Source organism: Manacus candei, unplaced genomic scaffold, assembly GCF_025592945.1.
Source record: "Manacus candei isolate 608988 ecotype Guabito, Panama unplaced genomic scaffold, ASM2559294v1 h1tg000247l, whole genome shotgun sequence".
Taxonomy (NCBI): Eukaryota; Metazoa; Chordata; class Aves; order Passeriformes; family Pipridae; genus Manacus; species Manacus candei.
The window spans coordinates 136,154-161,778 of NW_026138295.1; the positions used below are offsets into that span (position 1 = coordinate 136,154).

At 55.7% G+C, this 25,625-nt stretch overlaps 2 protein-coding genes across 4 annotated transcripts in view; both read left to right on the forward strand.

The window, feature by feature from the left end:
• Positions 1–240: 240 nt before the first annotated feature.
• The window catches only part of ATP5MC2 (ATP synthase membrane subunit c locus 2), a 44,302-nt gene continuing 18,917 nt past the window's right edge, over positions 241–25,625 (forward strand). Inside the window, exons 1-5 of one of the 3 annotated variants that reach the window (XM_051775041.1) lie at positions 241–301; positions 984–1,084; positions 1,556–1,633; positions 1,963–2,123; positions 2,209–2,460. In XM_051775041.1, coding sequence (XP_051631001.1) covers positions 1,046–1,084; positions 1,556–1,633; positions 1,963–2,123; positions 2,209–2,323 — 393 coding nt within the window. In that variant the 5' untranslated portion in view covers positions 241–301; positions 984–1,045 and the 3' untranslated portion in view covers positions 2,324–2,460. Of the gene's footprint in view, positions 302–688; positions 1,085–1,555; positions 1,634–1,962; positions 2,124–2,208; positions 2,461–17,851; positions 17,863–25,625 lie in introns of those variants that run through there. The other 2 variants (XM_051775043.1, XM_051775042.1) reach the window with 2 other exon arrangements.
• The window catches only part of LOC127464627 (cyclic AMP-dependent transcription factor ATF-7), a 60,496-nt gene continuing 37,915 nt past the window's right edge, over positions 3,045–25,625 (forward strand). The window contains exons 1-2 of the mRNA XM_051775044.1: positions 3,045–3,232; positions 20,003–20,071. Of these exons, the coding sequence (XP_051631004.1) occupies positions 20,024–20,071 (48 nt within the window). The 5' untranslated portion in view covers positions 3,045–3,232; positions 20,003–20,023. The remainder of the gene's footprint in view (positions 3,233–20,002; positions 20,072–25,625) is intronic.

Sequence of the window (25,625 nt, forward strand, 5' to 3'; positions counted from 1 at the left end):
ACACACACGAACACACGTGAACACACACACAAACACATGTGAACACACCCATTCACACGCGTGCACACACACTCACACACATGAACACACATATGAACACACATGTACACACCCCCTTATTCCCCCTCTCTTTCCCGCCAGGGGGCGCAGGCGGCTTCGCCCCGCCCCCGGCCCCGCCCCCTGCCCGCTCTGTGTCCTCCCGGCCAGCAGGGGGCGCTGCAGCGGCACCCGTGGCCTCCCTGCGTCACTTCCGGCCGCGCCTGCGCACGGGGAAACGCCGCGACCTGCCCGGCGAAGCCCGGTGAGGGGAGAGACCGGGAGGGAACGGGAGGGAACGGGGAGGACGGGGAGGGCTGGGAGAGACAGGGAGAGGCTGGGGGGGGAAGGGAGTCATGGAGATGGGACAGGGAGGATTGGAGGGGATAGAGCCCTTGAGGGGGACAGACCCCGGGCGGGGCTGCAAGGGGAGTCCGGAGCCCTTCGGGACGGGAGGCAAATAGAGCCCCCACACTGTGGGTGGGGACAGGGCCGGCCCCCCCTCCCCAAAAGGAGCCGGCTGGGGCAGTCCCTCACCCGCTGAGCTTTGGGGGACCCTGTGTTTGGGGGTCGTTCCTTCCCCGATCCCCACGTCCCCTGCCAGGGCTGGGGGTCCCCAGGCCGTGCTCCCCAAGGCCCCCACTCTCTGGCTGTGCCCAGGACCCTCCTGGCTGGGGGGTGACCAGGGTCTGCTCGGGAGCTCCTGTCCTCTCCCCTCCACAGGGAGTGACACCCCCAAGACTTGCAACGGAGCAACTCCCGAATCCCTGTCCCCAAACAGCCACCACGGTGCCGCTGCTGGGAGCTGTCACTTGGGTGACAGTGACACTTCTCCTCCCCCCCCGTCACTGTGTGTGCCCTGTGTGACCCCCTGGCCCGAGGGGTCACCCCTGGGGCCAGACCCCCGATTCCTGTGTCCCCTCCAGCCTCACGTGTGTCCCTTCCAGCCGTGTCCCACGTGTGTCCATCCCTCCAGCCGTGCCCCACACGTGCCCCCCGTGCCCTCGCCATGTTCACCTGTGCAAAGTTCGTCTCAGCTCCCGCGCTCGTGAGTAGTGACAGCCCCTCCCCCTCCCTCTGGGGGGGGGGGCTGGGTGATGTATGACCCCTTTGCTGGGTGATGTGTGACCTCCCCCCCTCCTGGGGACACAGGGAGGTTTTTGGGGACAATCTGTGCAGGTTTGAGCCCTGGCAGGTGAGCAGTGCCCAGGGTCTTGGCCACTTGGGTGACAGGTCCTTTGCCACCCCTTGAGGTCACTGAGGGGGACACGGTGCTGGCAGTGACATGCCCAGGCTGGGTCCTGGCAGCTGAGGGGGGCTCGGGGGGTCCCCTGAAGTGGTGGGTGCCAGGACACCTCCCCCCCATCTGGGTGCTGCCAAGGGGCTGAGCGTTTTCAGGGGGTACCAGAAGTGGCAGCGGTGGCCTCGGTGTGGGGGGAACCCCTGGGTGTTTTTAGTGCCCTGGGGGGTGCAGGGTGGGGGTCCCCCCCAAAACCTGAGGAATGTGTGTGCCCTGCAGGTGAGGAGGAGCTCGAGGGTGCTGGGCCAGCCCCTCTCATCTGTGGTGCTGAGCAGCCCCGAGGCCCGGCCAGAGCAGGTAACACACCTGGGCTGGGGGGCATGGGGGTGGCTGGGGGTGCTCAGTGCCCTGGGAAAGTACAGGGAGGTGGCTGTGCCCCCCACCCTCTCTGGGTACGTGGGGAGGTTCTGGGGGTGCTCAGTGCCCTGGGAAAGCACAGGGAGGTGCCTGTGCCCCCCACCCTCTCTTTGTACATGGGGAGGGTCTGGGGGTGCTCAGTGCCCTGGGAAGGGCACAGGGGAGTGACTATGACTCCCTCCCTCTCTGGGGCTCCCCGGGGGGAAACCGAGGCCCGGGAGGGGGCTGGGGTGAGGCTAAGCTCACCCTGTCCCCCCTCCCACCCCCAGGCACGGGTGGGAGCCCCCCGGACCCTCCGGACGAGTGCTGCCCACCGGGACATCGACACGGCCGCCAAGTTCATTGGGGCTGGCGCTGCCACCGTGGGCGTGGCCGGGTCCGGCGCCGGCATCGGCACCGTGTTCGGGAGCCTCATCATCGGCTACGCCAGGTCAGGGGGCTCCGGGGGGAATGGGAGGGCGGCCAGGGGGTCCTGGTGCCCCCCTGACCTCCCCCCGCTCCTCCCCTCCCTGCAGGAACCCCTCGCTCAAGCAGCAGCTCTTCTCCTACGCCATCCTGGGCTTCGCCCTCTCCGAGGCCATGGGGCTCTTCTGCCTCATGGTGGCCTTCCTCATCCTCTTCGCCATGTGACGGGGTGGGAGGTGGCAGTGGTGACGGTGACGTCCCTCTGTGCCCGGCCTCCCGCCCAGCTGGGAGTGTCGGGGGGCAGGGGGGGGACCCAGCCCTGCCACGGCCGGGCAGGGAATAAAGACGGTTTGATGACGGTCTCTCAGCTCCTCGTGTCTCCTTGGTGTCCCTGTCTGGTGTCACTTGGTGCAGCTGGCACTGGGCTGGCTTTGTCCCCCCAGGTGCCTGGGGCTGAGCCCCAGTGCAACCCGGAGCCCTCAGGGGACAGGGAACATCACTGCTCTCCCGGGCTGTCACCTCTGTCCATCCCTGCAGGGACATCCCACCTGTGGGGACACCTCAACCGGGACTGTGTGTCTGGCAGCCTGGAGCCAGGAGAAGGGGTTGGGGTGTCCCTGGGTATCCCAGGGGTCCGTTCCTGACCGTGTGCGGGATTTGGGGTGTCCCTGGGAGCCGTTACCGGACGTGTCCGGGGTTCGAGGTGGCCCTGGGAGCCGTTACCGGACGGTTTTGGGGTGTCCTGGGGAGCCGTTACTGGCCGTGTCTGGGGTTTGGGGTGTCCCCGTGTGCTGGGGGGCCGGTCCCGGCCGTGTCAGGGCTCGGGGTGTCCCGGGGGTCGCGGTGTCCCTCGGTGTCCCCCGGTCCCCACGTGTCACGGTCCCCGCAGGACGGCGGGACTTTCTGGGCGGGTCCTCTCATTGACCACGCCCACTGAGCATGACAGTCTCCGCCCCTCCGCGGCGAGGCCCCGCCCCCGAGGCCTCCCATTGGCCGCGGCGCCGTTACCTCCCCGCGGGTCTCGCGAGAGCCTCGCGCGCGGGGCGGGGCGCAGGGGGGGGCGCGGCGGGGGGGGGCGGTGCGAGCCCCAGCGCGAGCGGCGCCAGCGCGAGGCCCCGGCCCCGGCTCCCTCAGGTAACGGCGGCACCGGGGGCGGCGGCGGCGGGGCCGCTCCGGGGTGGCGGCGGTGGCGGCAGTGGCGGGGGGAGCCCCGGGGAGCCCCGGGGGGCGGTGGGACCCCCGGCCGGCCCCTCCCCCCCACAACTCTCCCCGAGTTTTCGTGCGGCAGCGGCTCCGCCCGCCCCGCCCCCTTGCGCTGACTGACAGCGTGCCTCGGCCAATCGGATCGCGCGCAGCTCACGAGCGGCGGACGCGGCGGCCAATGGCGGTCATGCCCCGCCCCCCAGGGCGGGGCCGAGGGGCAGCGAGGGGCCCGGGCGGGGCCGGGGGGAGTGCGGGGGGCCCCGGCGGGGACCCCGGAATTGGGGGTCTGGGGGGGGTCTGGGGGTGTCAGCGGCATTGGGGGCGTCTGGAGGGGGCTCAGGGCTGGGGGCTTCGGCAGGGGAACCGCGGAATTGGGAGGCTAGGGGGGCTTTTGGGGGGCTTGGGGGGGAATGTCTCAGGGTTTGTGGGGGTCCCTGGGGAATATGAGGGGTTGCGAATAGGGGTAACGAGGGGGGAGTTGCAAATGTGAGGGGGCTTTAAAGGGAGAGGGGTCTTGGGGATCGTGGGAGTGAGCCCTGGAGAGGTACTGGGGGGTCTTGAGGGTCTGGGAGGAGATGGGGGCGCTTTGGAAGCTGAGAGGGAATGGGGGGGATGTCTTTGGATATGGGAGACCCTTCGGTGTGCAGGGCCTGGGGGGCCCTGGAGAGACATGAGGTGTCCTTGGGGGTGGGAGATACAGGACCTTGGGGGGTTGGAGGAGCCTTGGGGGGGGTCCTGGGGGAGCCCCTCCGGTTGGACTCGGTCCTCTGGGGTGAGGAGGTGTCTGGGCGCAGTGTGGTGGCCCGTGACTCCTCTGGGGCAGCTGGGGGGGCATCCAGAGCCATGTGTGGGGGGCTCAGTGTGGGAAGCAGGTGTGGAATGGATGTGGAGGGGTTGGAGGTGCCCGTGAGGATGGGGGTGAGGTGGGGGGCTCTCAGGTTCTGGGGGGTCGGTGACTCCCTCCCAGTGAGTGAAGGAAGCAGCAGAAACATGCAAACAGCAGCAACTGGAGAGTTTCAGTAATTTTCTTCTGAAGTCAGAGCCAGGGGTTAATTCCCCCTGGGTGGCTTTGGGGGCTCTGACTCCCGTGAGCTGGTGGAACTGGGGAGGGTTCTCCTGCCCCTGCTCACCTGGCACCATGGGATCTGTCGCCTCTCAGCAGCTCCAGCTCGGAGCTGTCACTTCCCACTGCTGGGAGCGCTGGTTTGGAGCCCCTCAGGAAGGGATGGGCTGGCTCAGGTGTGAGACAACCCCTGTGAGACCCCACAAACTCTTGTTCCTTGCTCAGCTCACCCCCTTTTGCTCTTTCTGCCCCTTCCTTTGTCGCCTCTTCCCTGAGTCCCTCGTCCCTGTGGAGGTGTCACCCCTTTCCCTGCTCAGGTCCCTCTAAGGATGCTCTGGTTCAACTTAAAAGTGTCACCAACTGCAGTGAACTTCCCATTCCACTGTGCCTGTTGGGCAGGGATTTTCTTCCCCCAGGGATGGTCCAGAGGGCTTCTCTAGTTCTCCCTAAAACACCAGGGAGGAATCCACAGCCATTCCAACCACTGGCTTGGTTGGACGGGTTTTTACGTTGGGGTTTTCTCAGCGGAGACTAAGAATAACTCCAGTGTTTAAATGCGGAGGAGAAGGTGTGGGAGGTGGGTTGAGCAGCCAAATTCCTGTTTGGAAAACGAGGATGGTTGACATCCTCATTTCCTTAAAGCCAGAGCTCACATTCAACCTCCTGTGGCAGGAGGGGGGGAGTCCTGCTGCCAACTCCAAATGCTCCACGGGGCTGAAGTGATGGAGGCTCGGGAGACCCACCAGCAGGTGGGGGGTGAACTCAACCCGCCAGGTTGGTAACGAAGGGCTTCTCTCAGCAGAGGGTTTTATTCCTGATGCTGGAAGTTGGTTGGGAATTGAGGAGCTGGGAGACCACACAGCCCTGGATTTCTGTAGTTGGGTGCCAGCCCTTGGTGATCTCGGGCTGTGGGACACCGGACCCTTCCCCTGCTCCCTGGCACTTGCCTGGCGAGGAACTGTCCACAGGGATCGTGTCCACCCTCCTCCTGCTCCGCCAAGCTGCGCGTCCAGATAGTTTAATCTCTCCTTGGAAATCAATCCCTCCAGCTGTTATCCATGTTTTCCTGAATCCCTTCCAATTTGCCAATATCCTTCTGACACCGAACAGCTCGGAGCTGGACGTGGTTTGCATCAGAGCGCTGGAGACCGGGATCTTCCCTCCCTCCCCTCAGATGAGGAGAAGGAAGAGCTGAACACAAACTTTGGGAATGTGTTAAACCTCCCTCTCGCAATTCCTCTTTCACTCTGACTTGGCTCTGCCCTGGTGAGGGCTGTTTCTGACAGGAATTCCTACTTGTTCTTCCTCATATTTCTACTTTCTCAAGGTTCCTTGTTTTCCAGCCTTCTCCAGCATTTCCCAGGGCTCCTTTAGTGCTCTGGCTTGGTTTATTCGCTGTGAGCTGAAGGTGTGAGGTGAACAGGCCTTGCTGAGCCCACCTTGGCAGGTGCAGGTTCCTCTCTGAGCTGGTTGACTGTGGCAGTTCTGAGTCCCTGTGGAAGCACTCTGCAATCCCTGTGGCACAGTTGGGATCCCTGTGGCACGGCTGGGAGCTCTGGAGGGAGGTGGCCAAAATAAAAGGACGTGGCTTCAAAAAAATCCCAACTTCTCAGTCACGTCTTTATTCCCATCTCTTCCAAAACCCCTCAGAGCCCTGCCAGAGAAGACACTGGGTGAGGAGGACACTCTCAGGATGGATAAAAGGGGGTTTGGGGATGTGGCATGAGGCGGGCAGGGAATCTCCCTCTCCCGTTTTGGGAGATGGGGAAGTTGGAGAGAGGAAGCACAGGCGGGTGGGCGGGGGGTGGCTGGGAGGCTTTGGGGTTGGACCCACATGACCTTTAAGGTTCCTTCCAACCCAGACCCTTCTAAGAAAGCAAATGCTCCTTCCATGCTCCTGGAAGCCCAGTTCCAGGGATGAGGCAGCCAGAGGAACAGGAGCTGTGCTGAGGGGGGACAGTGGGGACACGTGGAACTGTGTTTGGAAGGGCTCAGCACAACAGGCTCTGCACCCACAGTGTGGTTTGTGTGTTAGCAAAACATCTCTGGCTTGGATTTGGCTTTGGACTCGTTTTCTGCTGCATCACATGTGGTGCTGCTGCGTGTCTGTTTGGGTTTATTTATCCTCTGGACTTTCTTGGGGACTTTTTTTTTTTCCTTCTTGGTTTTTTTTTGTTTGTTTGTTTGTTTGTTTGTTTTCACGTTCCTGGCACTGAGAATCGAGGCCAGATTTCCAAAACTGCTTTTCCCCTGGTCATGCAGCTCCAAACTGTGCTGCAGTCAGAGAGGAAATGCTGGGAGAAAATAACCTTTTTGTGACAGACCTTCAGGACTGGGGACCTGTTGCTTCCTGTAATTCATTCATGATTTTTGCCCCATTTCAAGTGATCTGGTTTCACAGTTTTGGCTCCAGGGGACTGGGAGCACCATGGGTGAGTGGGGTGGGCTGAGCCAGCGGCCTGGGTTTTCCTGGGGAGCCAGAAATGGTTCCTGTTTGGGCTTGAGGTGTGTGGGAATCTGCTTAGAGAGACTAAACTTCAGCTCCCAGATGAGCTGTAGGACATGCCTTGGAGAGCACCAACATTTCCAGTGTCTGCTCCCACTGCCCATTCCCACTGTCCAGCCGTGGAGGTGCCCACAGAGGTTCCTCTCCAAGCCACTGGTTGATGTTCGTGCTGGGGTTTTTCTCCCTCTCCAGAGCTGGTATTTGTGGTGCGTTTTGCTGCAATTAGTCTTGGCTTGTGCAGAGTTTGGCTTAATTTCTTCTCTGAAGTTCAGTTTCCTGCTTGGAATTCCAGGAGGCTCCTTTGCTTTTTCCCCCTCCTGTACACCTGGGGCAGAGTCAGTCCTCCCGTGCCTTTGTGGAGTGGGACCCTTGGGTTTGGAACACCGGGAATTTGGGGCTCTCCTCAGCCCCAGCACAGAGAGGCTTCACCCTGGCTAAGCCCAGGTTTATTGTGGGGGTTTTTTTTGCTCTCCCTCTGAGCTCTGAGCTGGGGGGAGGGAGGTGAATTCCCTGAGCCCCAAGTGTCCTTTTTGCTGCAGGAGGTGAGCAGGGACCCCAGGACAGGTGCAGAGTGGAGCTCCCAAGTGAGAGCAGCCGTTTCTTGAGGTTTTCCACCCGAAGCAGTGCGTGTGGCTCCCAGGGAGCAGCGCAGGGACTGGGAACGGCACTGCCGCTCCCACTGCAGGAGCGAGCTGGCCCCGGGGAGTCTGGAATGCCACTGGCTGTCCCACCCTGTGTGAGGGATCTCAGCAGTGCTGGAGCCACTGTGCCAGCCGAGGGGAGCTGGTTCATGGACAAACAAAGCCGCCCTGCCAGCTGCTGCCCACGCCGGGGTTTCTCCACGGAGCTCTGAGCTCCCTTTGTGGGCAAGGCTGCCAAAAAACCCTAAAAGCAGCGAGTATTCAGACTTTTTCCTCCCCTTCTCCCAAAAAAAAGACATTTGAGCTCCTTCAGTGTGAGATGCAAGTTGTGGCTGGAGTCCAGAGCAGAGTGAAACTTGGAGTGAGGGGGTCTGCGAGGTCCCTTCCATCCCAAACCGCTCCGTGGTTCGGAGTTCGCCCCTTCCCTGCCTTTGGGACGCCCGTGGTGCTGCAGGGAGCAGAACTCTGCACAGCTGGGGGTTTTGTGCTTGTGGAGAACGTTTTCCAGCCCTGGCTGGCAGAGCCCTCGCTCCGAATACCTTCGGCACTGTTTGGAATAACAATCCTACTCCAAAAGCCGCCGTTCACAGCCCTCGGCGTGTTACGGCCTTGGCAGCGCCGGGGAAAGTGAGTGTATTTATACCTGTGTCACCGAGCTGCCTTATCCCCTTTAACTGCTTCCAGAGGGAGGAGAGCACACTTGGAGCAGAACGTGGCTTTTTGGGTGGCTGCCCAAAGCCTCTTGTCGGTGCTGAGTCTGCTGAGGCAAAGGCAGCAGATCTTTAATCGCTAAGCAATTAATGGTTGCAATTACTTAAAATCGATTGTTTCCAGAGGTCTGGCTGGTCGTGTCCATGGCTGGAGGTGCTGCAGAGCCTTGGAGTTTTGGAAAGTGAGGCTGAGCTTCGGCTGGTGAAGCTGAAGGAAGCTGTGTGTGGGGAGGGAAAGCTTTGCCAATTAATGTAATTAATGTGAGGTCCCCCCTGTGTCGTTCCCGTTGCAGTGGGATCTGCAGGCTGGTCTGGCAGCCACTTGCTGCCTGTTCTGCTCTTCCAGTAGTAGGAATATTTCCTTTTTTTTTTTTTTTGAGCGTTGGTAAAATAGATGAGGAGCAGAGGGAGGCGAGATCCGGAGTGAGATTGTCACTGGAGCTCCCGGGATGCACCACTGGACCCCAAAAATGTGACACAGCAGAGCATCCGGCAGGATGGGGCACACTGATAGTGTCAAAACAGGGCTGGGGAGGTTTATCTACAACCTCAGTCAGATTTTGGAGTCTTTGTATGGCAGAGCTCACTGTCACCTCCCTGGAGTTTGTGTCAGAGCCCAGCACTGCTCAGCATCCGGATCCTCAGTCATGGTCCCGAGTGTGGCAGTGGTTTAATGAGCAAGTGCCTCGTCTGGTGGAGGTGCTGAGAAGTTCCCAAGGGATGTTGGCCCTCGGTGTGGATATCTCCCATCTTCCCAACCCACACTGCTTTGTTTCCTGAGGTGCTTCATGGTGTCGTTGCCCCCCCCAGGGGTTCTTGAGGGTGGGATTTCGGGGGTCTCAGGAGCTGGAGCTGCCAAACCAGCAGCTTGGGATGGGAGGAAGACTTGGAAAACTGGCCTCAAAATTCCCCACCAACCACTTGATGGATCAGCCTCAGTGTCCCGCTGGATATTTTCAGGGGTTTGAGGGTTTTATGACTATTTTTCACTAATTCTGTGCTGTCTTTCCCTGTGGATGCTCCCATGGGAAAGCTCCGGCTGCCATGTCTTTCCTGGGAGGTTTTCCTTGAATTCTGTGATCCTGGAGACCTTTTCCAACATCAAGAAAATGGTTCTTCTGCAGATCTCGAGGGTTTTTCCCTCAAAAGTTGCAGATGGAGGGTTTGGAGAGTTTTGGGTCTGGGACTTGGTGCTTTCCCAGCCCCACGGAGACATCCCCAAGGAGATTCCATAGGGACAGAAGGGTTAAAAATGGGGTTTTATTCCGTGTGGAGAAGGGAGAAGATCCTGTTTGGGATGTGGGATTTGTTCCTGAGGTGCTTCATGGCGTTGCTTTTTGGCAGGTCCCCGTTTCCAGTGCCTGCAAAGCCCCCCGTGTGTAGGAGCCCGTTTAGGACGCCGCGTCCTGCCCCACGTGAGGTCTCACCTCTGAGTTATGGAGAACTCCTACCTAGGAAATCACGCCTCTGTTCACCCCCAAAACACTTAAACAACTCACTGTAATGCCCCAGCTTTCTACACATTGCTTCTGTTTGGAATATTTCTTGCTCCCCTCTGATTTTAGGGCTCATGTATCAAATCATGGCGACGTGAAGCGTGTGCGCCTCTGAATGCTGAATAAAGCAAAGTGCCCAGGTGGGATGGAATAATAACAGGTGGGACAGGATATTTTTCCTTTATGAGCAGAGGAGCACAGTGCCTTCCTGGCCCCATCCTGCTGCTGCTGGTTCAGCTGTTTTAATTCATGGGCAGGAGTTTTATCCGTAGGTTCTCACTCTCCCGTTCCTTTGCTCTTCCCTTCAAACCATTCACACACATTGCGGGGAAAAATATGTTCCAGCTTGACCTGGGCTCTTATGTTTCATTTTCAGCAGCTTTTTATTTTTTTTCCCCTTGCTTTCATTGAAACAAGGGCTCTGAAGTGGTGAAATAATTTCAGGAAATGGGACTCCAGTTTCTAGGTCACTCAGGCATTTCCTAGGTAAAATACTGCGTCCTCCAAGGCTTGTCGTGGCTTTCTTGTAATTATCTCGGCTCGGGAAGGAACAGTGGGTCTCGGAGGCTTTTCCTTCCTTCCTTAAACCTGAATTATTTCTCTCTCCTGTAGTAGATCTCTGGCACTGCTGCTGTCCCTGCTGGGAGGGAGAGCAGGGCTGAAGATGGATCACTGTTAATGAAGACACACGAGGCGACCCGAGAGCCGTAGTGCCGAGATCCAGGGGCTGCCTGCCTGTGTCTGGGATTCTGCCTTTGGAATAGCTGTTCACTGGGCTGCCAGGTTCAGTTGAGGTGTGTAGGAAGAAGGAAGAGCTTTTGCTTGAGCTCATGGGGAAGCTCATACCGTGTTCCTTGGCTGGAGTGGGATGGGATGTGCTCCCGCCCATTGTCACCCTGGGGACAGATGGACCTCTGGGTCTGAAGACCCAGGCTCAGTGGTGGCTTTTCTGACCTCAGTGGAGGGCTCAGGGACTTCCTATGTAGTTCTTCCTGTTCTGGAGAAGGTCCTGGAGCAACCATATGGCCACAAGCAGTGCTTGGGGCCGTGCTGCTCGTGGCAGTGTTGAGGTGGACGCTGTGTTTGATGGGATCAAACCAAACACCCTGTCCAGGTGCTCCCAGCGAGTCCTGCTCTGGGGGTCTTGCAGTTTGGTCTCTCCCTTGTCTCTTAGTGTAAAGCAACGTTAGGGACATCCTGCAGAGTCTGTCTTCCCTCCAGAAACCAGGAGGGAAACATGACTTGGTCATGAGAGGATGATTTAGAGATGGTCTTTCTCCATCTTCTTGCCCAGGGAAGTTGCTGACTTGCTGGTTTATGTTGGGTTTTGTCTCGTGTTCATCCAAGGCTTCGAAGCCTGTCGGACAAACACCTTTTGGTGTTGGAAATCTGCTCTTTGGCTCTGAGCTGGGGGCTCTCAGGCATGTGGGTTGCCAAGCTATGGCTGCTTTGGTGATGTTTGGCAAGGATGAGTTAAAGTCAGGATTTGAAGAGCAGGAGCTGCTGCTCTCTGGGGACTCTGCCCGTAGAAGGGGGACCAGGGGATGCTGTTTGTGGTGAGACCTGACCCCCAAACCCCAGAGGTGCTCACCAGGCACTGGAAAACCAGGGTCCTCAGCTCAGTGGGAGTGAGCAGAGGGACCTCCTGAGGGCAGTTCCAGATCACCTGAGCTTCTGGGTCTTGTTTGCTTTTTTCACCACAGTGATGAAACCCTGTTGTTCTGCCCTTTGTGGTGTCTGGGCAGACCTGTGGCTGAGCTGAGGTGACATGGGACATTCTCTGACACCTCTCCCTGAAGGCAGAGGCCAGGCCAGATCTGACCTGGAGGGTGGCCAGGCAAGGAGGCTCCTGGACATGGAGCCTCTCTAACACTTTTATCCCGACCCTGGAGGCAGCGTCAGCGAGTGACACTTTGTCGTGGTGAACTAAGAGCGTTGGGTGATTGGTGTCCTTGGGAGGACTGGTGGGAATTGTGCTGGGAAAAGCCCTGTGGGCTGGCTGGAGCTCCCAGCCGAGGGGGTTTGTTGCTTTAAGTGCTTTAAGCTTTTCTGTCTGGGCGAAGGCTCTGAAGGCTGATGTGCCGGTCTGGGGCCCGCGTTATCCCGCTGGCTGGAGTTTGGTTTACGTTTGACAGGACTCTGACAATGCCTCCCTGTCCCGTCTTTCACACTGAGGGGAGGAGAGCAGCTCTGGGTCCTGGCTGTGGCTTCCTTCTCCCAAAGCACATGGGAATAATCTGCAGTTCATCTGCTCCTGGGCGAGCTGAAGAGTGGCTTTTGGAGCCACTTTTAGGTCCAAACATATGTCTGGTGGGAGAGGTCATTCTTCTAACAGGGCTGGTGATGCTCCAAGGCGCTTCCAGGGTGAGAAGTGAGGGGTTTGTGCATCTTTGACACCACTGAGGCCATCGTGTTCCAGCTGCTTGGGGATGCTCTTGTGGACAGGGGATCCTCTACAAGCCTGAGCAGTGCTGAACACCCCCAAAAGGTCGGGGTAAGTGGTGGCACTTTTCCTGAGGTTCACTGTAACGACTTGTTAAATACCGTGTGGCTGTGGGGGATTTGCTTCAAGCACATTCCGTGCCAGTATTCCAGTTTATACAGTTGGGTTTACTTTATCAAGCTTATGAAGCAGAAGGGTGTTCTGCCTCCGAAGCAGGTTTTATAGCGCCAGCTTTTGGCCTCCTTTCCCAGATGACAATTTTAAGCTCTTGCAGCTTTTTGGTTACAAAGCAAACACTCTCCCTCCTTCCCTCACACCCCGAAATAACTTGAAAGGCAGAGTTTAGGCCTAAGAGCTGCCTGTGCCTCTGCACTGAGCTCAGCGAGGGCCTCTCCCTGCAAAACTGAAAGTCTTTCGCAATCTCTTTGGGTGTATCACAGATGGGAGGGCCAGGGAGAGCTCTGGGCACCCAGAGGGGCAGGACGAGCCCTGTGCCTGAGTCCCTGCAGGCACCGAATTTAGATTGGCATCAGAATTCAGTCCGGGGGCCAGCAGTGGTTCCCCAGAGGAAATGAGGTGCCAAAGTGGCTGCACAAAGCAGCTCTTGCAGGTTGGGCCCCAAGCCCTGCCTGGCAGGGCTGACCCTGCACAGGGGAGCCTCCATGGGAAGGCAGCTTTTCTTCTTGTTTTTTTTTTAAGGAAGAACTTGACCTCTTGGTTTTCCACCCCCCCTCCTTGAGGATGGATCATGGTGCTCCCAGTCATGGCTTCAGTGCTGGCTGTTAACCCAGGCTGGGACAAGGAATGCCAACACCAAACCCTGGCCAAGGGCAGGGGAAGGATGGGGGTCCCCTCTGGGTGTTCCCCGGGTGCTGCTGCCTCGGTGACCCTGCTGGCCCCAACCCCTCCAGAGTGTGGAATCGTTCTGAGGGCCAGGAAGCTCGGGGCACAGAGCTGTTAATGACTGCACTCAGAAAAATAACGAGGAGCCTTTCCTGGCCTGGCCTCAAAGCAACGTGTTTCCTTCCTTGCATTTTAGTGGAAATCTCGTACTATTTTGGAGAGCTTGGGGCAGTGCCTCGTGCTTCCTTCTTTCTCCTTGGCTGGAAATGGCTGTCAGGCTGCCTTCCTCTCCCTCCTGCTCGCCAAAGAGCAGTTTGGTTTGTGATTGCAACCGGCCTCTCCTCCAGCTCCCAGTGGCAATTACAGGGTCTGCCTGCGATTTGTGTATCCCCCTGTAGGAAGAGGATTCTACAGCCCAGATTCGGGTGCAGCCATCCATAATAATCTCATTTATTGTGAGTTTCTCTGCTCTCCCCAGCAGCAGCAGCAGCACTGCCTGTCCTTGGGGCTGGGCTGGTGTCTCGAGCACCATTTGTGTTTGAATGGGCTTGTTTGTGCTGCGGCTCTGGTTGTTAGAGCTCCTGGCACGGCTCCCAGGGCTCAACAAACTTACCCAGATGGAGCTGGGATGGCCTGGCGACTCATTAGTCTCTGAGAATTAATCCCATGTAGCTCAGGCTCATCAGAAGTTAACTCCTGCCTCTGCTCTACCTTTTGCATTAAACTGGATGTGAAAAGCAGAAGAGCAGCGATGACTCAGTTGAGGAGAAAATGAGCTTCACCTGCCAGAGGTGCAGCAGAACCCCGGGCTGGCCCTGGCAGTGATGAAACTTTCTCTCTTTTGGGGAAATATATGGGTAAGACATTGTTTCTTCTCCAGTTCTGCCTTTGCTTCCACTGTCAGTTCTCCTGACAGCTGTAGTTCAGCTGTAGTTCTCCTCCTAAGTCCCAACCCTCCCTGGATCCTCTGCCCTTCTGGAGGACTCTTTGCCCTATTTAACAGCCCAGGAGGATTGCAAACAGGTTTGTGGTGCTGCCTGTTGGTAGAGACACCTCACCTTCAGCTGCACCTTTGCTTGGACTTGTTCCTGCAGGCCCGAGGGCGATGGGGTTTGTGACTGTGCAGGGAGCTTTTTGTTTTGGAGAGTAAAGCAGCTGTAATCCCTGTGCAGTGTGTGTCCTGCAGGGATACAGGCACTGAACCTGGCTTTCCTCTCATTGCCCATCTCAGGTAACTCCCTCTGCCTGGAGCCCCTGCTGGACCCTTTTTGGGGTGCTGGATGTGGAGTCAGCACCAATCCCAGCACAGGCACCAGCAGTTATTTACCTTGTGTGGGATTTGATCCCCATTCACTTAAGAGTTGGGCTCAATAATCCTTGTGGGTCCCTTCCAACTGGGAACATTCTGTGATTCTGTGTGTCTGCCTTTCCCCCCTCCCTGCTCCCAGCAGGACCAGAACTCTTGGCACACTTACAAAATCAATGCTGAAATGGCCCAGATTGTCCCTTTTGCTCCAGCAGTGGTTTGCCCTTTTGGAGGCTGCAGGTGTGAGGGAGCAATGGGAGCCCGAGGCCTTTACTGGAACCTGAACAAGAACTACAGAAACTCCTGCACAGGGAGGTTTGGTGGTCCCTGCCAGTGCCTGCTCCCCTCCTGGAAGCTCACAGCCTTTCACTGCACCCTTCCCTAGGGACAGCCTTGCTCTTGATGTCCCTCTCTTCAGCAGTTTTCTTTCTTCTGACTCATTTTGCAGCTCATTCCTCACTCAGGTGAGGAATCTTAGCAGAGAGACTCTGTCAGCTGAACGTGCAACGTGCTTTTGTGTCTCTTCTGTTTAAGCCTATTTTTAGGAGGTTGCTCTGCAGCTCTTCTGGTTTTGTTTCATAGCTGGTGCAACCCCCAGCTTTAATTTTGTGGTCATATTAATGTAAAGTTTATCCTCATGATTTATGGGCATAAGCCATAAATGTGCTTGTACTGGTATAGGAGTGAGGGATCTGTGATGGAGGGGGATCTGTACTGGGAAGAGATCCGTGCTGGGAGGGATCTGTGTTGGGAGGGATCTGTTCTGGGGAGGGATCCACATTGGGAGAGATCCCTGCTGGGGAGGAATCTGTGCTGGGAGGGATCTGTGCTGGCAGCCTCAACACAGAACAGTGTTTTTGTCTCCTCCCAAATGTTGGGATCTGGAGCATTTCAGCTTGTCCTGCAAGGCCCAGATGCAAGTGTTGGGCATGAACATTCCTGCAATGACAAGTCACATGCAAGGACAACAATAGAGCCTTATTTTTAGAGCATTTTTCAGCCCAGCTCTATCCCCAACGTTCAGCAGAATGAACGAGCCGGGAGCTTCTTCCGTCTTCACGCTGAGGTTTAAGGAAAAGGGTTTGTTTTGAGGGGCCAGTCACTCGTGACTTTGGCAAACCAGAAGAGACATGACTCAAGATTTACAAATCCTGGCTTGAGGCTGCTTCCAGCCTCAGCTACTTGTCAGGAATTCAGCTGGAACAGGTCCGGGGAAGCTTCACCAACACACAACCCCATCCCGACGCGTGCGAGGGCCCGGCTGTGGGGTGGCTGTGGTGAGGGCTGTGAAAAGAGCTGTGGGTGGCAGAGCTAAAGACAGTTATGAGTCTGACTGTGTCCCTTTCCTTGTCACCAGGCTGATGCCTCCCAGAGCCACGGGCACACACTCCTCTGTAAAGCTCAGACAGTGCAATTAAAGGATGTGGAGCATCTTGGAGGAAAGGCTCCATAAGTGGGCTTTGGAAACGTCATCCCGCTTCTCCTGGCTCTTCCCAAGCTGTTTCCAAATTGAAGTTTTTCAAATGGGTTCCATGAGGTGCCAGCACGTGTCCTGGGGGACGTGCTGTTCAGGAAGGCTGGTCTTTGATTGCTGTTGTTGATGCATGTAATACGTCTAATTCCTTTTAAGGGACTTCAAATATTCCCCCCCGGTGTCTGTCTAGACCAGGATAACAGGCTCTGTTTTCTCTTAATGGGTTAGTTAACATGCTTTGGGACCACTTGGGTTTATGGACTGATGTACCATGGGGATGGCAGCATCTGGGCTGGCTTCAGTGTCTGCAGGAAGGATTAAACTTCGAAATAAGTGGGAATTGTGGTAATTGAGGTGAGCAAAACCAGCTCATCCCAGCCCAGGGTCCCAGTTGGGTGGTTTGTGATGAATAGAGGCTCTGATGGGCAGCAAGTGAATTGCTGAGAAGGGAAGGGAAGGTTCTGGCTTTCACTGGGTACCTGCAGTCTCTCCCCTCTCCAACTCTTACCCTGAGAACCTGCTTAGGTGGGTAAAATACATATTTTAATTTTAGAGGTGACATCATCCTGTCACTGGACACACTTGGGCGTTGCTTGTAACCTTGTCCAGAACTTCACCCCTGGGCTTGTGGTTCAGGGCCAAGGTCAGTGTTACACCTTTTGTTAGTGTTTGATGCTCCTGCCACTTGATGCCCTTATCCTGGGGGCAGCAGGGGATTGGGATGGAGGTGATGGAAAGGGATGTGAGGGGTGGCCGTGTCCTGGGGGATCTGAGGGGCTGACGGTCTGGTTTGGGTGAAAATGCTTCTCCAACTCCCCTGAGCCAGCAGCTGCCTCTCAGGTGTGTCTGACTGAGCTCTGGAGTGCTCAGTAATCTGCATTTCTTCCTCCCCTCGCTGTGTCCAACATGCTAAAAATCATCAAAACAGTGAAATACTGTCCCGTGGCTGCCGGAAGAGGGATGGGAATGTGCTCCCGGTATCCAATCAGCTCCTCGTTCTGCCTCTTCTTAAGGGTAGAATTTATTGAAGCAATTTATCCTGACTAAATGTGACATAAATCTGAGCACATGTATGTACATACCAGTCATATTCTGCAGTGAACGAGCAGCTAAATCTTGCCTTAAGGAATGAGCAAATCCTGCTGACACTTTGCAAGCTCAAGGAAACGGAGGCTTTTGCAGTGTGTTGGCCCAGTTTTTTTGTCCTGCTCTGGGCAGCCGATGTGCCATCGGCTCTGGGATGGTTTTTCTGTGCTGTCAGAGCCCTGGGGTTGGCAGCTGATCCTGGTCCTTTAATTTCTCAGAGAGGTTTTACAGAAGCACAGATGCGAGGCAGAGACCCCGCAGTTCTTGGTGCTGGCGGCGAGGACGGATCTCTGACCTGTGTTAATTAAAAAAGCCCAGCTTGGCTGCCCTGTGAAGTCAGCATCTCCCTCCAGCACAGCTCTGCTCACGTTTAACACCAAGATCTGTTTGTTGATGGAATAAACACATCCCCAGCCTCATCCCACACAGCCCAGCTTAACCGTAGGAGGGTGATTTAAAGACTCTTGAGACACTTCCAGCACCAGCCTGGCTCTGGCAGTGAGGGGCATCACAGCTGCCCTTCAGTGCTGGGTGACTTTGCTGCTGTCCCAGTGCCACAGCTCTGAACTGGGGTGCTGGACTGGCAGAGAACCTCTGATTGCTGTGATTAATTGAGAACAAACTGTGCCTCTGTGCAGCAGCTCACCAGCATCCCTGGCCCTGAGGATGAGGAGTTTTGGGCTCCACATGGTCAAACTTTGCATTCAGATGGACATGTGGCCATTCTGGGGCCGGGGGTTCAGGTGTGATAGAGCTGGGGTTTGGGTATGACAGCTTTGGGGTTCAGGTACAACAGCTTTGGGGTTCAGGTGTGATGGCTCCAGACCTCAGGTGCAATAGGTCTGAGGTTCAGAGGTGATAGATCTGGGGTTCAGGTGTGATGGCTTTTGGGGTTCAGGTACAACAGCTTTGGATGTGTGATAGCTGTGGGGTTCATATATGATGGCTCTGGACCTCGAGTGCAGGTGACCAAGGTGTTCAATCCCTCTGTGCTTCTCCTCTTTGCAATGTCAGGGAGCTGATCTGAGCCGTGGTTTGGTGTCACAGGAGAGGGTTTGACTTCTTCATCCCTCCCTGCCAGAGGCTCCTCCTGCCTGTTCAGACTTCCCAAGGAAGCCTGGGTGTCTCCGTGCCTTGGGAGCAGGTCATGACAGCGGCTCATGTGTCCGCTCTTGGGAACAGCAGATGTGTGAGAGGCAGCTGCTCCGGGGCCCAGGGAGATTCCTCTGGGAGGAGGATCAGGTGGCTGCAGATGGAGGGGGGATCCCTGTCTCCTTAGCAGCACTTTGGATTCCGGAGTTCCCAGTTTGGAGCTTGGGTAGAAGTTCAGAAGGGTGATACGAAGAGTCTCGTCTGTAACTGTCCCCGGTCAGACGCGTTTTGGTGTCACCTCAAGGCTCGCCTTGGCTGGGATTTGCCCTTCCTGCTGAAGGTGCTGCCATCCCCTGCCAGGCCACCCCCAGCTCTGCCAGCCCTGTGTCACTTCTGGGGGCTGCTCTGAGGTGGGTGGATGCTCCTGGGCCATTTGGTTGCCTTTGTTATCCCTGTCCTGGGCTGGGCAGCGGTTTGGCTGCCAGCCCGTCCCATTTCTGACAGGGACATTTATCCTTTCTGAGTCCTGTTTGCACAGACTCTGGAGTTTGGCTTAATAAATCCAGACACAGCCCAGTGCTGTGGATGCCTCTCTCTCCTGTTTTTCTGGGAGAAGAGCTGGCAGCTCCTCTCTCATCACACTTCGGTTGTTGTCGCTGCGGGCGAGGGGAGGGAATTCACCCCCTCGAGCCCGTGTAGCTGCTGACTGTCCCAGCAATAGAAAAATAACCTTTTTTTTTTCATATTAAGCAATAATTGATTCCTGTGCCTTTTCACTGAGAGCAGAAGGGGCTGTTTCTGCAGCACATGCTCCCCCTCCGCTGCTGAGCCGCATTCTTGGAGCACTTTCTCACAGAGCTCCTAAAAATACCAACCCTCCCTCCCCACCCTGGTGTGGGTGCTCAGGGCTGGAAGTGCAGAACCTTCCCCCCAGAGCCCATGGCTGTGCTCTGGGTCCCTCCCCAGCTGAGCCAAGCGCCCAACTTGGAGCAGGAGATGCTGGAAGCAACACGAGCAGCCTAAGCGTGTTCCCACAGCAACCCCCCGAAGGGAGAGCATTTGCTTTATTACAGCTTTTTAAAATCCTCCTATAAAAATATCAGTGGGTGGAGGGGACCGTTATTTCTTGAATTTGAGGTGGTGGGGGGGTTACTTTATTTACTCTTATTTTTTATTAATAAGAATAGCTTCACTTGTAGCATAATAGGGCTGAGTGTTTTGTTATCCTTGGCTGTAATCCGTGATAAACTACCCCTGCCATCAGCCTTGTAGTTTACCCACTGGGGAGCCAGATTATTGCCTTGTAAAACGGAGCACCACTCCTATAATCCCTTAATTAATTAAATGACAAATTTTAGTTCTCTCCCATTGAAAATATAACTGGTACAGAGAGAGGACTTGGATTTATTTGATCGCTGCTTGCTTGCACTTTGTTTTCCTGGAGATTGTCACTGTCTTTCCTCATGTGTCTGTGTGTGGGGGGGATTCTTGAGCTGGTCCTATGCAGAGCCAAGAGCTGGACTTGATGATCCTTGTGGGTCCTTTCCCACCCAGGACATTCCATGATTCCACTTTTCTGTATGTGCAGGGGATTCTTGGGCTTATCCTGGGCAGGGCCAGGAGCTGGACTCGATGGTCCATGTGGGTCCCTTCCAGCTCAAGATGTTCCACAATTCCATGATACTGTAAATACTAAGGGGTCTTTGCTGCACTGGGTCTTTCACAAGGGTTGAGTGTTGTCCCCATCTTGCAGGAGGTGACACCGAGCTGCCAAAGGTCCCTCGATCCTCTGGGCCTTGCGTTGGAAGCTCCCACACCTTTCCAGGCCTGCCCTGTCCCACTTCCCTTCCTCCATGAAAAAATCACCTCCCAAGCTTTATTTAAAACTCGGCTTGGATCAATTCCCCTCCAGTTGTGTCGGGGGCACGGGGACCCTCCTCCCCTGATCAACGACAGCGCGGCAAAGGGCAGCCTCTGCTCTCCATGTCGGCGATTTTTCTGGAGCTTATTTAACAATTTCCCCTTCTCTCCTCTCCCCCAGCTCAGCTCGGCCGTGTGAAATATGGGCGACGACAGGCCGTTCGTGTGCGGCGCCCCGGGCTGCGGACAGGTACGGATCGGGGCGGCTTTATGGGAGCGCCGTGAATCAAAGTGGCTGTTTTATCGCGGAGCCCAAGCGCTCAGAGCCGGCGTTTGCCGTGATCCCGGGAGGTAATCAGATCCCGGGATTTGCAGTGTGTAAATCCCCGTTACGAGCGGCCCGGGCGCTCGGAGCCAGCTTGGAGGGGGGCTCCTCGCTGTGCTGCCGGTGTTTGCCACGAGCCCCCCGGGGGATCTCGCCGAGTTCCCCCCTGGAATTCAGGGCTCCTGCTAAGGCTGCTCCTCCTCTCCCAGAGGACAGACCCGCTCCCCCCCTCCCCGGGGTGAGGTGGCTCTAGAGCCCGTCCCGTGGAGCAGCTGGGAATGTGACAGGTGATGGTCTGTGTTAGGTGAGCCCCAAACTGCTGTGGCTATTTTGGGATGGCTTTTCTTGCCATCCCATTGTGAGTTTCTGCTCCCTGGAGCTGTCCCTGCCTTTCCCAGGATGAGGGATCTGAACAAGGCACATCCCCTGCTGATCACCTGCCTGGGTGGGCACCTTCCCATCCCGTTTTCCTTGGGTTTGCAGGGAAACTGGTGCTGAGCTTGGGGTCTCTCACACGTCCCGGTATTGGGAGGAACAGGAGGATCATGCAGTTCCTGCTGGGGCTGATTTAATGGGAGCTCTTGGAAACCGGGGCTGCTGTGGAAGTGCAGCCCCGTGCAGAGCCCAGGGAGATTTGTGTTTGTCTTTCCTGAAGCATTAGAACCTCAAAATGCCTTTTGTAGGGGAAGGAGAAGGGAGGGGAATTGCGGCTTTAAATTAGATATTAAGTGATGTGCTCACTCTGGTTTTCCTGGCTGCAGCCATTGGGTGTTGGGTTGCCAAATTGGGATGGCTGGAATGGGTTTGGGAGCGATAACCAATTCCAGGGTACCCCCCTGTGTGCGTGTGTCCCCAGTTCTTCAATTCATTTAGTACCTTAATGCCTCCTGTGGGTCTCCCAATTGAAATTAGAGATAATTCTGCGTCCCCAGGGCACCTCCTCTGAGGCTGAGTGTGGGTTCTCTGATGCTGTTTGTTTTTATAGCACAAAAAATGGGTCAAAAACCTCATCTGGTAACTGCTGGGGACTGGGGCTCTTTGAAAACACACAGATAAGGCTTCCCAGCTTTCTGGTCCTTCTGGCACGAGCCCCATCCGGAGCCTTCTCTGCCCACTTGCAGGTGATCTTCCTCCTTTTGCCTTTTTTTTTTTTTTTTTTTTTTTTTTGTAGGCTGCTTTTTATCTGAAACTTCTTTGCCTGTGAAATTGTGCAAGTCATTTATAAAATGTATTAGCTGTGTTTGAGCACTTAATGGTGTGAGCACTTCAATCATACAGCCTTAAAATCGGATTCAAACAAGCAATTAAGGCAAACAACAATGTATTTAAATTTAATCTCCCACAATCTCCCACAAATGACATATAAAGGTGGTTGCTTCCTCCTTTCGCTGTTCCAGCCTGCTGCTTATGGGTAATTCTGACAATTCTTCATGTTAATATGGAAATGTTGGAATCCGGGTAATTCATACCGGGATGATTCATGGTGATCCAGCCTGACCTCGTGCACAGTTTCCTAGAACGTCCTTCAATGCCTGTTCAAACCAGAGCAGGTATTAAATGTGATGATCCAAGCTTGATGTAAAATATTTCCAGCGATGGAAAATTCGCCACAGCCCTCGGTTAAGTTGCTCTAATAGTTAATTGCTTTTGCTGGGAGGGAAAAGTGATGCCTTATTTCCAGTCTGAACCTGTTCGGCTGCAGCATCCGGGCTGGGGATGGAGTTGATGTTTGTTTGTTGGGCAGAAGATCCTCCCTGTGGAATTCCAGGTGTTGGTAGGTGTTTGCTGGCTGATGGGTCATCCCTTAACTAAACCCAGGGTGCTCTGAGCCTTTCTCTCTAAGTCCTGGTGTCTTACCTGCATTTTTTTGTCCTCAGTCCTGTACCTCAGCCCCACGTTGAAGGTTTTTAGAGAATCGCAGAATATTCTGAGTTGGAAGGGACCCACAAGGATCTTCAAGTCCAGCTCTTCAGTGAATGGCCCCTCCAGGGATTGGAACCAAGACCTTGGCATTATTAGCACCAGGCTCTAACCAGCTGAGCTCAGCTCAGGGTTTAAGGAGAGCTGGAGGAGCCCAGTGGGATCCTGGAGCTGTGCACACCATCACAGATCAGCTAAAGCTCATTCTGGCTGAGCTGAGCTTCCTGGGCCAACAGAATAAAGTGGGATCATTGGGATGAGCTGGGCAGGGCAGCAGAGTTGGGAGTTTGGAGGATAAATGTGGGTTTGGAGCTGGGGGCTGCAGCTGCCGCAGGGCTCGGGGACAGGGGCCACACTGGTTCCCCAGCAGCTTGTGCTGCTTTCTGGCACTGAACCCTGACCCTGGACAAGCCACTGGGGATCATCCCATCAGGAATGGCTTCTCCATGTGGACTCAGGTTAATGTGGAGCCTTGGAAGGGTCAGAGGGGGCTGCAGCTCTCTCAGTTCTTTCGCTCCCCTCCATGGATGGAGATATTTGTCTTCAAACACAGGGGACAAAAAGGGACATTCAGGTCCATGTGAGCCACCAGCAGAACATCCCAACCTTCCCAGTAGAGTCTGTAGGATCCAGAGCTTTGAGCTTTTGGGAAGGTAATCCCATTTTCCTCACCCAGGCACTTGGGCAGGCCCAAGCAGGAAGCATTTCCCACCCCAAACCAGGCTCTGGGGAGGAGGGAGACTTCCAGCAAGGATTCATTCAGCCTTTTCTTCTGTTCCCTCGAGAACTTTGGGTACGTTTTGCTTTGGAAAAGCTGTTGGAATGGGAGGGTGTCAGTGGCTGTTGAGCCTCTCGGTGTTGTCCAGGTCAGCATTTTTGGGATGACTCCTGGCCAGGTCCTTCCACGCTTGGTTCCTTTCAGTTCTGAACCTTTGATCCCATGCCCAGTCCATTGGGCACGGGAAGAGGAGAGGGGAGAGCTGAGCCAAACAGATCTGAAGCCAGTGGTGATTCCCCCCTTTGGTGTAAAGGAAAAAAGAAATTGTGTTAATCTTTGAACCATCAGCTGCTTCATTCCCTCTGTAGCTGGTACAGCCCCAGCTTTTATGCCTTATGCCCTTTTTTCCTCCTTTTCCTTCCTTGCTTCCACGTGGAAAAAAGGCTGCAGAGCCCTTCAGGGCAGCAAGGAGGGGGAAGAGGGAATGGCCACCGAAAATAGCCGAGCAGATCTGGCCGTGCCGGGGGGTGCAGTGGGCTGTAAACATGTTTGGGTTGCCAGGGCTGCAGTGGGGGTTATTTTGGGATTCTCCCAGCAGTCCCTTCCCAGCAGCGGGGCCGTGGTGGCACAGCTGACTCCGAATGTGCCGCAGATGCTGCCGTTAAAAAACATTCCTCCCGAGGTCGTGTGGCTGGTTCCTTCCCAGGCAGGACAGGTGGCACATTTTCCCCTTCCCCAGCTCTCCGGGCAGAGGGAGTGGAGCTGTTCCCCAGCAGGGATGTGCCCCCCCCAGGAGCTGGAGCAGGGCCCTGCCTCTGGAATGCCTGTGGAAGGCAGAGGGTGATGCCTGGAGTCACTGAATCTGTTCAGGGAAATGAATCTGGGGTGGTGTGTGCTGCTAATCACTGTTAAAGTCTCCTAATCCCCTTCCAAGCGCTCGGATGGTGAGAGGCTCCAGCACAGCCCAGGGCTCGGGAGAACTTGGGTGTTGCCGTCGGAGTTGGAAGGTGTTCCCAAGGTGTGTTCCCGAGGTCTGTGCAGTGGGACAGCTCCACCTATTTAGAGCAAGGGAATGAAACCCTCACCCAGCTCCTGACAGCACCCAGCACACAGGTCTGGGACAAGGAGGGGCTCGGGGGGCTCCAGAGCTCGGGAGCCACAGGGAAGTTTCTCCATGTCTGGCTCCATCTCCTCCCTTGGAAAACTGCATCAAACCCTCTCGGGGGCCCAGCAGCTGCCTGGGGCAGGTGAGCTGGCACTGAAATGCAACTCAGGGATGGACGTGCCTTCTGCTCCAGTCCTGGAGGCCTTGGGAGCACTGGATGCTCGAGGCTTTGCAAAGCCTTGTGGAGGAATATCTTGATTAATTGAACTGTTTGTGCACTTCTGTTGCCAGAACTAACAGAGGGGCCATAATATTGAATGTGTTCAACTGGGAGCACGACTTTCCCCAGCCCCTTCTTCCCCCCTCCACGCCATTTCACTTTTATAAGTGAGACAAGTCATCGCTCCGGTCCTAATTCCAGAGCCCCAGTTATCCAGGCCATTTCCTCAGACAATCGTTTGCTTTTTAAACCCACCCTTAATTTACCAATTTATTCCCCCTGAACCCCGTGCATGGAGGTGCTGCCCGTGCAGTGTCCAGGAAACGCCAAGCCCAGAACTTTCACGAGGCCAGAAAATGATTTTTCTTCTTTGTGGTTTATTGTATCCTCTTATCTTGTCATATAATAGAAATAATGTTTATGGCATCGAGGCCTCAGCATCACTTGGCATTTAACCAACCTCAAAAGCAGTTTATTGCTTTGTATACTCTGCTGCCATGACCATTATCCCTTAAATCTCTATTGCCCAGTAATATACGAGGCACCAAATGGCTCCTGCGATTGGGTGAGCGTGGGTCGGAGGCTGAGGTGTGTTTTGGAGCTTGTATAATCCAAACGAATATGGATTAGTCCTTTTATACGATGTGGAGAGGAAAAACCAACCCCTTCCTCTTCCCAAGCTCTCCCTGTCACCAGTCCAACTTTGGGGTGGCACCGTGTCCCCCATTCCTTGGCCGCTCTGGGATTTCCAGCTGTGGAACTGCACCGTGTCCCTGTTCCTCTGGGATATCCAGCTGGGGGATTTCCAGCTGTGGAACTGCACCATGTCCCTGTTTCTCTGGGATGTCCAGCTGTGGGATTTCCAGCTGTGGAACTGCACCGTGTCCCTGTTCCTCTGGGATGTCCAGCTGTGGGATTTCCAGCTGTGGAACTGCACCATGTCCCTGTTCCTCTGGGATGTCCAGCTGTGGGATTTGCAGCTGTGGAACTGTACCATGTCCCTGTTTCTCTGGGATGTCCAGCTGTGGGATTTGCAGCTGTGATCAGCCCGAGCTGAGGCTCGTACTGGCCCATCTTCATCCCACTGAAAGGAAGGGACCAGCTCCACCAGGACGAGGAATGAGTCCTGTCCCTGGTTAAAGAGTCCACCCTGGGACGGGTGGGAGCAGATCAGATCTTCCAAGATGAGCTCCTGTGATGGAAAGAGGCAGGACAAGGGGGAAGCAGGAGTAGGCAGGTGTGGAGAGAGCCCAGAGGTGAGAGGGAGGAAGGGCCTGTGCCCTTTTGCCTTCCCACAAAGCATCTGTCCTGGGCTGTAATTCCAAAGGTTTGCTTTGCAATGTCCTTCCCTCCTTCCAGTTATGGCCAAAAGCGAAACATTCCCAGTCTGGAAGCTGCCAGGAGCCACCTTGACTCCAGGGATGTCTCAGCCCAGCCAGAGCTTGCTGCCAGCCTGGCCCATGGGAGTGCAGGACACGGATGTGTTTGGTCTGGAGATGAGAAAGAAACACTCCTT